This window comes from Mytilus trossulus, chromosome 3, assembly GCF_036588685.1.
Source record: "Mytilus trossulus isolate FHL-02 chromosome 3, PNRI_Mtr1.1.1.hap1, whole genome shotgun sequence".
In the NCBI taxonomy this organism is placed as follows: Eukaryota; Metazoa; Mollusca; class Bivalvia; order Mytilida; family Mytilidae; genus Mytilus; species Mytilus trossulus.
This window is the reverse complement of record NC_086375.1, coordinates 89,314,885-89,330,585: the sequence shown is the minus strand read 5'-3', so window position 1 is coordinate 89,330,585 and position 15,701 is coordinate 89,314,885. Positions and strand designations below refer to the sequence as shown.

Sequence of the window (15,701 nt, the reverse complement as noted above, 5' to 3'; positions counted from 1 at the left end):
ATTTTGAATTGATGAATCAACAAATGTTCGATTACTACTATATAATCGAAAATAAAACAACACCTACTTCGAATTCGCCGTTTTAATGTAATTTTATCCGAATTTGAAGCGTACAGTAAACGTAACAACCTCCAGTTTGTAAGTTTTCAATTGAATGACGTCACGTTTAGCCATGACGTCTTTGTGCCAAAATCATTCATGAAGTTTCGCAGACTTTTTGTTATTTGACAAATTTAGACATTTTTTCAAGTTTTATCGTATTTTTTCTTTTTGAAATGCATTAGAATCGGAATAACAGTACTGTAGTTGAAGAGTTGCCAACGTCAATTTTGATTTGACGGTCGCAAATCTCTGTTTTACTGTCTCCGCTACGCGTCGCCAGTAAAACTGCATTTGCGACCGTCAAATCTACAATTGACGGTGGCAACTCTTCAACTACAGTACTGTTATTCCTGAAGTGAAGGGGGAGGAAATGTTCTGTTGTACATGATCTGTCATGTCACAATAAATGCCACGTCTATACATAGTGATAAAATTATGTATATTATGGTCAATTTTCCAATGGTTTTGGCACCAAGAAAAATTGCATAAAATAAATAATTTACAACAGTGTTTGTCTTAATGGAAATGACCTCATGTAAAATTTATTTAATACTTGCTGCATATCCCACCTGCAAATATGTGTTAAAACTATAGATTTTTTAAACATTTATTCATAATAGAAAATTAAACTTGTGCAATCTTTCAACTGTGAATGTTCATACTATAACCATTCAATTATTTTTACACAAAATATTCTGGAATGATGGTGACATTTTCATATTTTACTTGTTAAAATGAAACAATTTCGGTGTCACTATTTTTTATTTATTATAAAACCTTTTTTTCTAGTAATTCATTTGACAAAAATGTGTTTTTTCATGAACAATCTATGCAAGTTTATGCAATTTTGCACAACGTATAGCTTGAAAAATAGCACAGTGACCCATACTTTTTATCATATATTTTTTTTAAAAGCTAGGAAAATCTACAATTTAGAAAAGCAAAATTCTATCTGAAGAACTATATACCAATGATCCACATTAATTGATATGAATCATATGATGTATTAAATTGTAATTGGTGCATACAGAATTCATAGTAACACCATATTCTTTGATTTCTGTTAAAATAACAACAACAGGTTACAAACGAATAAATATAAATATGTAAAGTTCTAAAAAAATAATCATGAATTCTTTAATATAATGGTACATATACATGTTCTTTCATTGCTTTATCAATATATACTATTTCTGCCATAACAATATAAACAAACTTAAACAATGTATATCGAACACAACCAAATATTCTAGAAACATTTTAATTAATTTGTTACTGTGCCATGTAAATGGTTTTTTTCAATGCCATGGAAACAATATTGTCAACACAATTCAAATTTCATTATTTTTCAAGCATTATAACAAAGATGCCCAACCCATTAAAATGAATGTATTTTTAGTGGTTTTTAAAGTTGTCAAATTCCTCAATACTGTCAAAGTATTACCCCTTTTTTACTCTTCTTTTACAACCCAACATGCTCATTGTATACAAAATAAAACACAATGAACAACTCTACAAAAGACATCCAAATCACCTTTGACCTTTGGTAGGCTGTAAAATACTTTGGAATATTTTGACTCAAAGTAAAATTGTTTTTATTAACATGCAAATGAAGCAAAAATATAACTATGGGAGTTAGCAAATCCAAACACATAATTATCAAATCAAATGAAATTAGAAAAAGTTACAGAAAAAAATATTAAGCAACAAACAAAGTTGTTTAAATTTCACAACCAAATGACATTTTTTTTTACTTTCATAGTTTTTGCTTCATTCATTGTTACATTTTTGTACTTCCAAATAAATCACATTTTTTAAATTCAAAACACATTGAATAGACTTTCATGATAAAAAAAATTTGGCTGATGTTGACGAATCAGGTTAATTTTTCCCCTAATAATGATGGTAACGATAATTATTTGAAACCTCTGACGAATCACAATAAGGATATTTTGACAAATCATAGTAAAATTTTAACCAATTTGACGTTTGCGATAGCTGAAAATGACCGTTTGACGATTGACGGTAAAGGGCATTACTACCCTCATGAAGATGACAGTAACAATTAAACAGTAATTAGAAAATTTAGGTTTTCTGTATCTTCAAAAACACTGTGAAAAAATAAATACTGATCTTTTGTTTGTGCACAAGAACTGAACTTGGCCACAAATACTCTCACTTGATTGAATTAATCTTAAGGTATGAACTATTGACTTAAAAGTGTAAATAATGCTGAGAAAAAAAATTGAATGAGGGGAACATCAGTTCTGGAAAAGCATGTATTACAGTTAACATGGCATCAACATGTCCAAAGCAGCAATAAAATCAGTATTTTAGTTTCTTACAAACTACATAAAATCTTCAATTAATCATTAAAGTAATACTGTCCATATAACAAAGTTAGTAAAAATATATATTGCATAGATGTGAATCTCATAATAAAACAGTTATAACAGAAATCATTTGATTATACATTGTATTGCAAAAATTTTGATTACTGTTGAAAAGAGACTAGCATGTGTATATGTTATATTTTACATTTGAATGCTCTTGGCTACAAAATATTGTTACAAGTATGTAAACTTTAAGGTAGTATTAAGACTTTATAAAAAGCAAACAAACAAAACTAGTATATCGTTTAATTCATGAGCCATTGGAAAGCTGGAATGCGATCCGTAAGTATTGGCTTCGGAAATTTGACGAAAAATATAATGAAACTTTTTTTGTATGTAAATGTTCAAGTTTAAACGGTTTAGATATGAACCAACTACCACAAATTTATCAGAAAATTATAAATACGTGGTCAGGATTTATTCAAAATGTTGAAATACCTCCATGTAAAAGTGCTATTTTAAATACGAGGTTATTTGGAAACTCTTCTATTTGTTTCAAATCATTGTTCTACTCTTCTTTTTTAAAAAGCGGTTTCACAACTATCCAGGACATTTGGAATTTAGAAACTACAGATTTCATCAGCTGCAATGAAATTTATAAGAAGTTGATTGATCGAAGAAATTGTATTTCCGAATTTTCAAAAATTAAACAGGCAATTCCTAAAGATTTCGTGCAAATTTTGAAATCTTGCGGAAACCAGAATTTGCATCATGAAAGTAAATTAAAGATTTCAAATGACCTTGAGATCATTAATTTAAACAACCAAAAAATCAAACCATCAAAGTTAAAACTCAATTATATTCGTACTGTTTTAAATAAAGATGTATCTCCAAAATGTCAAATTAAGTGGGAGGAAATATATGGAACAAATTTACCTTGGGAAAATATGTGGTCGGTACTAAAATTTTTGAAAATTGAAAATAAAGTAAAAGAATTCCAATGGAAATCCTTGCACAATATTTTATATACTGAAGAAAGATTAAAAAAAATGAAGATATCAAATGGAAAATGCCACATTTGTCAAAATGACAATAATATAGAAACCCTGCAACACTTATTTTTCAGTTGTAGTACATCACAGTTAATTTTAAAAAAAACCTCCAAGAAATACTTATTAAGTCAAAAATAGGAATAAGTAATCCTTTTGGTGAAAAGGAGGTTTTATTGGGTATAAACACGGAACAACTAAAATATGATAATTTTTTAAACATAATAATCATATATTTTAAATGGACACTATGGAAAATTAGGAATTCAATAAAATTTAATAAAACGCCTAAAACACCACAAGATATTTATAAAATCTGGAAACAAAACTTGAAATATAATCTAAAATTTGTTCTTCTTTTGAAAGGCGTTGATATCATTGATAATGAAAATTTAGACATTTTTTATACAGCTTGAGTCAAAGTACATTTTTTATGGTTTATAGTATTAGAATAATAGTTGTATCAAAAACAAATGATAAAAAAAAGTATTAGCCTATCATGGTTATTGTAGTAAATGCACATCTTTTATGTGGGTATCTTATAATTATTTACTTACTATTTTGAAATTAAAGTGTAGAACTGTTAGATGCTTCTAACATTATATGGATATTATATTTTTTACACTAAATGTATTCCAAGGTTAAAAGTGGATAACTTTTTTTTATTGCCTTCTATTTCCCCTGGATAGATGGTTTCTTTTTGTAAACAGGGACCCTTAGCCTGATCCTGGACGACTAAGGTAATTGTACACAGGAAATATTATTCGAATGAAGAAGGCCGTAATAGCCGAAACGTATGGGGAAAAAAAAAAAAAAAAAAAAACTTTTTAAAAACTTGCTGCGTAAGGTTAACAAATCTTATATTTAATTTAGATCGAGATAATTTTTTTATAATTATCAATCTACTTTTTGGGACCTAGTATTATATTTATGACGAGAGGTTGTTGTGGTAACAGTTGTTGTCTCTGTGACCTCTGTGCCATGACCTCCGTCTGTTACAGCTGATGTAGTCATACAACGTTTCATCTCCACCCAAGAATGCCACATCAGGTAGAGTGGAATGACAACCCACACACCATTGAAGAACACCAGGTAGATCCACAGATACAAAGCATTACTGGTATCTAGGTTCTCACTCTTTGTTAGCCATTCTGGACAAAATGTCATCCAACCTGTGCAAATTAAACAAAATACAACTTTTACATTGGCACATAGTTGTTTGTTTTCCTCTTACTTTAATCAGCTATTCAATTTTGAACATTCTTCATGAAGGTAAATACAGAAAAGCGCTTCGAACACATGAAATTTTAAAATGTTGTTTTCACCTTTTTATGCTGTCCTAAACCACATGTTTAACATAAGTCAAAATTAAACTTTGGTTCCCTTCCATCAACTTTGAACAGAAATTACCAACAGTAAAATCAATGGTCACATATATAATGTGCATAGAAAAACATATGTCATGTATGTCCTCTAAAGGTTATCTATTAAAACATCATTCATGATTCCTTTGAAAGGTGTTATCTTACCTCCATACAATTCACAGACACACAGAACTAACTGCACATAATGACGATAAAACTTCTTCTTCAAAATGGCATAGATCAAAATTACACATAGCGGCCCATCAAAAAACACTGTTAATATTTCTAAAGATACAATGGTTGGGTCTGCAACACCCCATCGTTTGTCAGCTTGAGCATATTCTTTCCCTGGAAACATTAAACAATACATTTTTAGGACTAATCAATGTGTGTATATAAAGGGATTCTGATAATCCTTCCATTAAAACAATACACATTTGTTTTTCCTTTATATAAGAGTATAATAAATCTTTATATTGGCACTAAAAAACTTTCAATCTCATATAAACTACTAGAATGATCACAGACTAATTACAGAATAAACAAATGATATACTTTATATATAAAATAAATGGGGAAAACAGATAATGCCCCCGCAAGCATATAAAGTTATAAAGGGACAGAACTCAAGAAATGCCAAAATTTGAACTTAAACTGAGTTTAGTGGTAATAAGCTGCATAAAATTTAGTTGAGACCAAGGAGTAGGTCCGGTAAGGACCTATTTTGGCCTCAAATTTCAGGTTCATTTGACAAAAGATGTTGACCACTTTTAATCACTTAAGTGTCTATTTTATTTGATTCAATTAATTTATGTGAAAGAATTTAACTAATTTTGTTATTTAAAACGCTCCGATTCAAGCTTAAATATGAAAAATTAAGATGTTTTTTGTCAAAAATGATGGTGGCCGCATCCGTGTTCATCCTCAACCTTTATATATGTTATGTATTATCATCAAATACAACTTACATTTAAATTTTTTGGATGAACACGAATGTGGCCACTCTCATTTTACACAGAAACTGTCCTAAATTTAACCAAAATGCTGGAATTGTGATGATTTCAGTAATTTAGCATGACTTAATGGTGCTAGTACTTGATATATGTACATCATATTGTCAAAAACAGCCCATATTTATGTAGCAGAAGCATTCTACTGTCCATTTGTAAAGGGGTGTAAAGATGGACAAGGGTAAAACTTAATGCCCCCTCCACTAAGGCAAGGGCATGAAAAGAATGTAATCTTTCGGGGTCAATAAAAAATAATATAATTAAAGAAAATTTATGAAGTCAAACAGGAAGCAAATTTAAAGACAATAAGTTAAAACTTACAGAGGGAAGCAGTGAAATGATCTGACTCTTTGATTGTACCATAGAGAGATAACAAAACAAACGGACCTTCCTGAAAAAACAACAAATAGTTCTGTCATTGTCATGAAGTTTACTAACTTGTACTAAATCTATTACATTTTTTTAACATCTGTCATTTATCCATAGTCCTATGAATATTTAGACTTCAATAAGTTTGGTATTACAAGCGCAATATGACAGGTGCCCTATGTTGTGTTTTGTAAACTGTTGTTTGTTGTTTGGTATTTTTCTCTTTTTTTCCCATAGCGTTGTCAGTTGTTTTCAACTTAAGAGTTTAAATGTCTATCTTATAATCTTTAAACTTAAGAGCATAGAACCTTTCATTGAAATGTTATATTTGACACATGGATAATAAGCATGCCAAGTAATAGCTTTTCAAAAAAGATGACTTTAGCATCTTTCAAATGTGATACATCACATGTTACTAGAAGATGTTGTAAGTTCTTTTGTAGGTAAGGGACTACATTTAAGGAGGGGCTAAGATTGCATTTTAGGTGGAAGCTGTATATGGGAAAGCTTTTCTTACACAAACAATATATATTATAAAGCTATACATTTCATATGTCTAAAGAAAAAGATTATTGTGGATTCATTTATTTTCATGGATTGAGAAAAACTTATATTTTCATGGATATTTGATTTCTTGATTTTGTCTATTTCTGTGTACAAAGCCTACAGAAAATTTGTAATTCTTTTAACATTTGAATCGTGGTTTGCCTATACCCACAAATTTCAGTATCCAATGAAAAATAATGAATCCACACATACAAAAAACTGTACACTTATGAATTAGAATCAAGTATTTTATCACTGGTTATCAAGACACATTTATGGTTTATATAATTAGAAACTCCCAAAATTGTTTCAGTTGTTTTCTTGCCCTTGTTTTTAACTTCTGCCACAATTTATCTGCAACACTAACTTTTACTATTCTGAATGGATGAAAATACAAAATTGGAATATTGATTTGTACCATGTATGTATGTACTTATGTACTGGTAGATTTCTCCTTTATTCGGAGCACCCCTCGAGAGCTGCAAGGGGTAAAGTGGAATCTGTGTACACTCCCTTTCAGGATTAATGGTGATGTGTCACTAACGCATTTACAATGTGCAATATTTACAAGGACAATCCCCACCCCAACACAAAGGGAGTGCTAGGACACCGGAATATCTGTTATTATGGTGGAGTAAGCCGAAGAACTCGGAAAGAACCACCAGGACATTCGGCGCAAACTGACAAACCCAAGAGATATCAGTAGCTGATTGATCTCCAGGTCAAAGCAGATGACATCTTTGACCAACTGCAGCCCCTTAAGGTCCCATTCTAGTTTAAACTCCGGTCTTGGTTCTAGAAATGTGTTTGAGAGGGTAAAAATACCACTTCTGATGTACTGATATTTTTAGCATCCCGAGTCAGAATCGAACTTTGGACCTTCAGCACTGTAGCCATCGGTCTTAACCACTAGACCACGACCTCACATGTGACTTCGCCGCAAGTTCTTTTAATCTCGCATGATTTTCAATTAAACGCTTGACCCACTCAGAATTCTAGGTCGTGAACAAGCTTTCTCGAAACTAGAGTAATGCACGCTTTTTAAAAAAGCTGTTACTTTTGCAACTTTTGCAATAACTGTCATATATAATGGACTATCCAGAAATTATAATAAGTATATGGGCACATAACTTACAAAAGTAAAGTGTATAAGTGCATCAAAAACAAGCCAAGTTATAATCCATTTTTCGGTTTGGTGTTTCTTTCGTCCCAAATAAAAACCTAGGAAAACACTTAGTCCCAGATAAACTGCTGTTGCACTCAGAGATATTATTGTCACTGTGTTTATCAAGCTGGCATTTGCTGTCATCTTTTACTCGATATCAGTTTGAAAACAAGTTTTGATGCGGTGCAGTGTTTTCTTTCGTGGTCAAATTTAAGTTAAGTTATAAGTGCTCTAGTCGACCCATAAAGACTTCGTCCCAAAATAGATCGGAAGAAAATCGTCCCAAATTGATTTGGAATATACTAATGAAACTCCTTAGATTGTCATTTGAGCTGCAGATGACGAATGGCAACCGGATTAAACATAAACGTATCTGATTGCAGTGATTGAATAAATCTACAACACCTCCTCAAGGAAGTTTATTGACCCTCCTCCATTTTTACCAAATCCGTTTATTTAATGGCACTGGCTACGGTTAAATGGAAATTTAACAATAATAAAAAATATTAGTGTTACATTGGAGACTAAATGCTGGAATGCATGGTTGGGTAAGGACCTGATTAATTACGAATGTAACAATAATTATTGAGGCTAAGGTTACATAGCGTTATTGTTACATGAAAAACAGCAATGTACGATGGGACTAGTATTATGTACTAAATGTTAAAAGTTGAAATCATTTATTTTATATTTACAATGACAGTTTTTACATATCCAGTAATAGGTTATTGGTCACATGATGAAACCACTCCACTGAGCAGCCTTCACACACCAGTGATGCCGCAATTTGTGAACGTCCGTATTGCATACTGTGCAATTCCATTCTGCAATATCCCTAAAAGAAGATAAGGCAACCTTTAATGTTTGCCATGCTTCTGGTGAGAAATACTTTTTAACTCTAGCAATTTTGATATTCTCATCCAATATTTTGGTTGGAAGTCTGAGCATGTGGTGTAGTTGAATGTCGTCTTTCAATATGATCGCATTGTCGTTGGTTACGGATTTTAGGTTAACCTCAGATTTCAGTATCCAAAAAAGAATAAATCATAAAAATGCAAGTCAATTGTCAAAAGTTCATCAGGCATTAATAAATAGTGCCGTTGAATTATTTTCCATTTCTTTTTCGTTTTTTTCAAACTGACAACGTCATGGCTAAAAAGTAAAAAGACAAACAGACAAATAACAGCAAACATGCACAACAGTACTGAAAACTAAAGACTAACCAACATGAACCCCATCAAAAACTCGGGAGATATTCCCTGTCCCAATTTTTTTTTTCAACTGAGAAACTGTAATACCTTCTTTTTTTTCCTTTGGTCGTCTACGTAAAACTATTTAAACACCATTTGTTGAATCATTTAGTATATATGAAAGAATTAAGCAACAAAACTAAAGAAGATTTAAGTTTAATAAATCTAGCGTACATTGCGTGCTTTGCATGTAACAATAACGCAATGTAACCGTAGCCTCGATAATTATTGTTACATTCGTAATTAATCGGTTCCTTACCCATCTTTGCATTCCGGCAATTAGTCTCCAATGTAAAAATAAAATTGTTATTATTGTTACATTTCCATGTAACCATAGCCAGTGCCTTATTTTTTTTTTTTTAATAATAATTTCAATTATTTTCGCGTTTTCTGTTAACTTGAAATTGATAGCAAAATGCAAATGCAAGTTATTTGTAGTAAATTTGTGTTCTTATAAAACAGAAACACGAATATAAATGAATTAATCTAAGGCAAAACCGCGACTTATTTTAAAAAAAACTATACAAACCCTTGAGCTCACGATAAAACATTTCAGTCTGACAGAGATTTCGAAGAAAATATATCGTTATCTCGATAAAACGAAATTGTTACATCGTGTTGTCGAATTATTATATCGTTATCTCGATTAATGATATCGTTTTTTTTAGATTATATTGCGTTATCTCGATTTATTTAATCGAAATCTTGGATTATCAAATCGTCATCTCAATTTTCTATATTGAGATTTCGGATAATCATGCTGGTATTCAAAAAGTAGAAAGATTGTCAAGGTTTCAAAATGAATCATACTATTAGTATATCACTTCGTGAGGTTAAGAGGTATAAAAGAAATAAATCTTGCTCGTAGAAAAGATATGTTAACTTTGACCAGCATATGCCGGATATCGTAGGAGTTTAGTTTAAACATATTTTATTTGCTGAATTAAAGCAAAATGGATTAGACACAAGAAAATCATACTTATGAAGTCTTCTCCGTAATACAATATAAAGTTACAATAATAGTATAATTTAATGGACATGCATATAAAACAAACAGTTTATACAATATAATACTAGCTTTCATAGGTAAACAAAGAGGAGAGAAAGTAAAAAGAGAAAAAGAAAGTTGGAAAAATCGTATAATTCTGTGACGATGACTTGTGAATTGATGACATTGATGACGTTCCGTGTCAGCAATAATAACGCTCTATCAAGGCATAAGAAATCTGTTTGACCTTTTTATGAAATTTTGAACATGTCTGAAAACTTGAATATTTTGTTCGTTCGAAAGTTCCAAGTGTCCGCAAATTAAAAGTTTTGTATCTAAAACAAAGTTTTCAGATAGCCAGTTAAGGTTATGGAATAAAAGAGGGACCAAAGATACCAAAGGGACAGTCAAACTCGTAAATCTAAAACAAACTGACAACGCCATGGCTAAAAATGAAAAAGACAAACAGAAAAACAATAGTACACATGACACAACATAGAAAACTAAAGAATAAACAACACGAACCCCACCAAAAACTAGGGGTGATCTCAGGTGCTCCGGAAGGGTAAGCAGATCCTGCTCCACATGCGGCACCCGTCGTGTTGCTTATGTGATTACAAATCCGGTAAAAAGTCTAAATAAGGTTTTTCTACATAATTTGTAAGTTGGTCAAACGAAGAAGTAATGGTAGACATCCTCAATATCGGACAATGGCAAGAAGGATCATTTATAATGTTAGCTCTAAGGGACGACAAAAAAAATCAATGTAAGATAATAAAAAAAATAAAAAAAAAAAAAAAAAACTTAATTCAAATAGTTTGGGGTGGGGGTTGAACTGCTGCAAGTTTTGGTCATCCGACACAGATTTTTACATATATCTACAAAAATGTATATAGCTATATAGGTCAATCAATTTTTCCCAGATTAAGTAGGAAGAGGGGATGGGGGTCAGTGAAAAAACTATGCGAATTAAGTTTTGTATCCTTCATTGAACTTTTGATGTCGTCCCTAAAATAGGTCATTGTTTAAGAATGGAGCGGAACATCGCAATTGCGTTAAGATAATATTTAATTTCCTTGGGCCGTACAAATAAAACGTTTCAATTTTACATAATAGACTATTGTTTTTTAATTCTTTCTTAGATTAAGAAATAGAGTCGACACTGCGAATTTTTGGATAAAGTTTATATTCCATTCACGTATAGTAGAGGGAATAAACGATTCAGTAGTAAGGGAAAATTAATCGTAGGAGTAGACGCAGCACGAGTGTAAAATGAAAAGAGACGACATTAGTATCATGCTAAACACAATTGTTCCATAGGGGGTCGATCTTTTAAGCCCGCCGTGGGAAGAATAATAAAAGAGAATAGTTTTCAAGAAATTAAAAAGCTATGGCTAGTGACTCAATGCTTGCATCAATGGGATTTCAAGGGTAAATAATATGGCTCAAATTTGGTAGATCTAGTACCAACCCAAATGTCTAACTATTTTTTAGACGCAATAGAATCGCATATATGTCATCCATATATGGGCACACGTGCTGGGTGTATTAATGCAGACTCGTTTGCTGGAGATGAAAAGACAATACTTTTCATTTATAGGAAAAAAGCACTTTGAACACTAAAATTGTGTCATAATGGGGCATTTTTCCAAAGAAGCTCTGTCAAGAATAGATATCAGTAGTGAAAGGTCTCCAGAAACGAAGTGCTGTCAAGTATATATATCAGCATTGAAAGGTCTTCAGAAACGAAGTACTGTCAAGTATGGATATCAGCATTGAAATATCTTCAGATACGAAGTGCTGTCAAGTATATATATCAGCATTGAAAGGTTTTCAGATACGAAGTGCTGTCAAGTATGGATATCAGCATTGAAAGGTCTTTAGAAACGAAGTGCTGTCAAGTATGGATATCAGCATTGAAAGGTCTTCAGAAACGAAGTGCTGTCAAGAATGGATATCAGCATTGAAAGGTCTTCATGATCAGAGTGCTGTCAAGTATGGATATCAGCATTGAAAGGTCTTCATGATCGGAGTGCTGTCAAGTATGGATATCAGCATTGAAAGGTCTTCAGAAACGAAGTACTGTCAAGTATGGATATCAGCATTGAAAGGTCTTCAGAAACGAAGTGCTGTCAAGTATGGATATCAGCATTGAAAGGTCTTCAGATACGAAGTGCTGTCAAGTCGAGATATCAGCATTGAAAGGTCTTCAGGAAAGAAGTGCTGTCAAGTATGTATATCAGCATTGAAAGGTCTTCAGGAAAGAAGTGTCAAGTATGGATATCAGCATTGAAAGGTCTTCATGATCAAAGTGCTGTCAAGTATGGATATCAGCATTGAAAGGTCTTCAGGGAAGAAGTGTCAAGTATGGATATCAGCATTGAAAGGTCTTCAAGAAAGAAGTGTCAAGTATGGATATCAGCATTGAAAGGTCTTCAGGATCGGAGTGCTGTCAAGTATGGATATCAGCATTGAAAGGTCTTCAGGATCGGAGTGCTGTCAAGTATGGATATCAGCAATAATGGTCTACAGGATCGGAGTGCTGTCAAGAAAAGATATCAGTATTGAAAGGTCTTCAGAAACGAAGTGCTGTGAAGTTTATATATCAGCATTGAAAGGTCTTCAGAAACGAAGTGCTGTCAAGTATGGATATCAGCATTGAAAGGTCTTCAGAAACGAAGTGCTGTCAAGTATATATATCAGCATTGAAAGGTCTTCAGAAACGAAGTGCTGTCAAGTATGGATATCAGCATTGAAAGATCTTCAGGAAAGAAGTGTCAAGTATGGATATCAGCATTGAAGGTCTTCATGATCGAAGTGCTGTCAAGTATGGATATCAGCATTGAAAGGTCTTCAGGGAAGAAGTGTCAAGTATGGATATCAGCATTGAAAGGTCTTCATGATCGAAGTGCTGTCAAGTATGGATATCAGCATTGAAAGGTCTTCATGATCGAAGTGCTGTCAAGTATAGATATCAGCATTGAAAGGTCTTCAGGGAAGAAGTGTCAAGTATGGATATCAGCATTGAAAGGTCTTCAGGAAAGAAGTGTCAAGTATGGATATCAGCATTGAAAGGTCTTCAGGGAAGAAGTGTCAAGTATGGATATCAGCATTGAAAGGTCTTCATGATCGAAGTGCTGTCAAGTATGGATATCAGCATTGAAAGGTCTTCAGGATCGGAGTGCTGTCAAGTATGGATATCAGCATTGAAAGGTCTTCATGATCGAAGTGCTGACAAGTATATATATCAGTATTGAAAGGTCTTCAGGAACGAGGTGCTGTCAAGTATGGATATCAGCATTGAAAGGTCTTCAGGGTCGGAGTGCTGTCAAGTATGGATATCAGCAATGAAAGGTCTTCAGGATCGGAGTGCTGTCAAGTATAGATATCAGTATTGAAAGGTCTTCAGAAACGAAGTGCTGTCAAGTTTATATATCAGCATTGAAAGGTCGTCAGAAACGAAGTGCTGTCAAGTATGGATATCAGCATTGAAAGGTCTTCAGAAACGAAGTGCTGTCAAGTATGGATATCAGCATTGAAAGGTCTTCAGGAAAGTAGTGTCAAGTATGGATATCAGCATTGAAAGGTCTTCCTGATCGAAGTGCTGTCAAGTATGGATATCAGCATTGAAAGGTCTTCAGGAAAGAAGTGTCAAGTATGGATATCAGCATTGAAAGGTCTTCATGATCGAAGTGCTGACAAGTATAGATATCAGCATTGAAAGGTCTTCAGAAAAAAAGTGCTGTCATGTATATATATCAGCATTGAAAGGTCTTAAGAAACGAAGTGCTGTCAAGTATGGATATCAGCATTGAAAGGTCTTAAGAAACGAAGTGCTGTCAAGAAGAGATATCAGCATTGAAAGGTCTTCAGGAAAGAAGTGCTGTCAAGTCTGGTTATCAGCATTGAAAGGTCTTCAGGAAAGAAGTGTCAAGTATGGATATCAGCATTGAAAGGTCTTCAGATACGAAGTGCTGTCAAGAAGAGATATCAGCATTGAAAGGTCTTTAGGAAAGAAGTGCTGTCAAGTATGGATATCAGCATTGAAAGGTCTTCAGGAAAGAAGTGTCAAGTATGGATATCAGCATTGAAAGGTCTTCAGGATCGGAGTGCTGTCAAGTATGGATATCAGCATTGAAAAGTTTTCAGAAACGAAGTGCTGTCAAGTATGGATATCAGCATTGAAAGGTCTTTAGGATTGGAGTGCTATCAAGTATAGATATTAGCATTGAAAGGTCTTCAGAAACGAAACTTGACTTTAAATTAATTAGATTAAATTGCATGACATTTTTTAGGTACATTTTCTTTTCTATTCGTAGAATTATTACTTTACCTTCCAATATCAGTACATGACAAAAGACGTTGAAAGCTTTGAAAAAGGGGGTGTATACTGTTTTAGCTCTGTCTGTCCATCCGTCAGTCCGTCAGTCCGTCCGTCCGTCCAATGAATATTTTTCGTCACATTTTTCTCAATAACTACCAATCTAATTAAAATATTGATCTCTGATTACGTTATACTACAAGCTATAAGGGCCCCAAAATTACTGGTGTAAACCCATTCAAACGGGAAAACCGACGGTCTAATCTATATATATAAAAAAAGGGAAACGAGAAACATGTATAAAGTACATAAACAAACGACAACTACTGTACATCAGATTAATTACTTAGGACAGGTGCAAACATTTGCAGCGGGATTAAACGTTTTAATGGTATCAAACCTTCTCCCTTTTTTCTGAAACAATAGCATAACATCATAAGATAGAAAAACACACGATAAAATATCAATTGGAAGGCTTAACTCAAACAAAAAACTTAAATTAACACACTATGAACGAATAAATTTATAAGATTTCATGCATTTATGATGGAAGAAATTGTTTCCTCCAAATGTTACCCAGCAGATTTAAACGGTACTATCTTTTTGAAAATGCAATCCAGAGAAAAGAAGGTAGGTATGTTCCACATTCATAATGACATTTAATTTGTGCAATATTTAACAATCGGTTGTAAGTTTTCTATTCTTGTATTCATAGCAATGATATATCTCTTCATTCTACATCAGTCATGCTAGTTTGGATACTTACCACTGATGTAAATATTGTGATGATCATCAATATATATCAGATATCACAGAGAGGCTAAGGACAAACTAGAGTGGAACTGCTTACTGGGTGTTGTTTTGACGTCCATATATATGACTATATAGATGTACCACGTAGAATGTGCCCTGGCGTGAAACTGTCACCAAGACTACATACTGGTGTGCAGGAAGTACCAATAACGTAAGATGTGTCTTGGCATGAAACTGTCACCAAGACTACATAATGATGTGCAGGAAGTACCGATGGATTATATAGCTATGAAACTTCTTAATGTATAAAATTATAAATGATTACTAGTAAATTATCATTTCCATATTCACTTATAAAAAATCAATTCATATTTTTCCCCAACTTATATGAACCGAAGAATATTTGGCAATGACACAAAGAAAGTACACATTTTCCCGATGCTACACCCTT

General features: G+C 32.8%; 1 protein-coding gene across 2 annotated transcripts; it reads right to left on the bottom strand.

The window, feature by feature from the left end:
- Positions 1 to 3,889: 3,889 nt before the first annotated feature.
- On the bottom strand, positions 3,890 to 8,172 carry LOC134712785 (emopamil-binding protein-like). 2 transcript variants are annotated; one of them, XM_063574646.1, is made up of 4 exons: positions 7,141 to 7,209; positions 6,180 to 6,249; positions 5,014 to 5,196; positions 3,890 to 4,656 (listed from the first exon to the last, which is right to left on the bottom strand). In XM_063574646.1, exons 1-4 carry the CDS (start codon positions 7,192 to 7,194, stop codon positions 4,382 to 4,384), a joined length of 582 nt encoding a protein of 193 aa, XP_063430716.1. In that variant the 5' UTR covers positions 7,195 to 7,209; the 3' UTR covers positions 3,890 to 4,381. The 2 variants fall into 2 exon arrangements, with proteins under 2 accessions (XP_063430716.1, XP_063430715.1); XM_063574645.1 differs by lacking the exon at positions 7,141 to 7,209 and adding an exon at positions 7,909 to 8,172 and having other exon boundaries at positions 3,893 to 4,656.
- Positions 8,173 to 15,701: the final 7,529 nt, after the last annotated feature.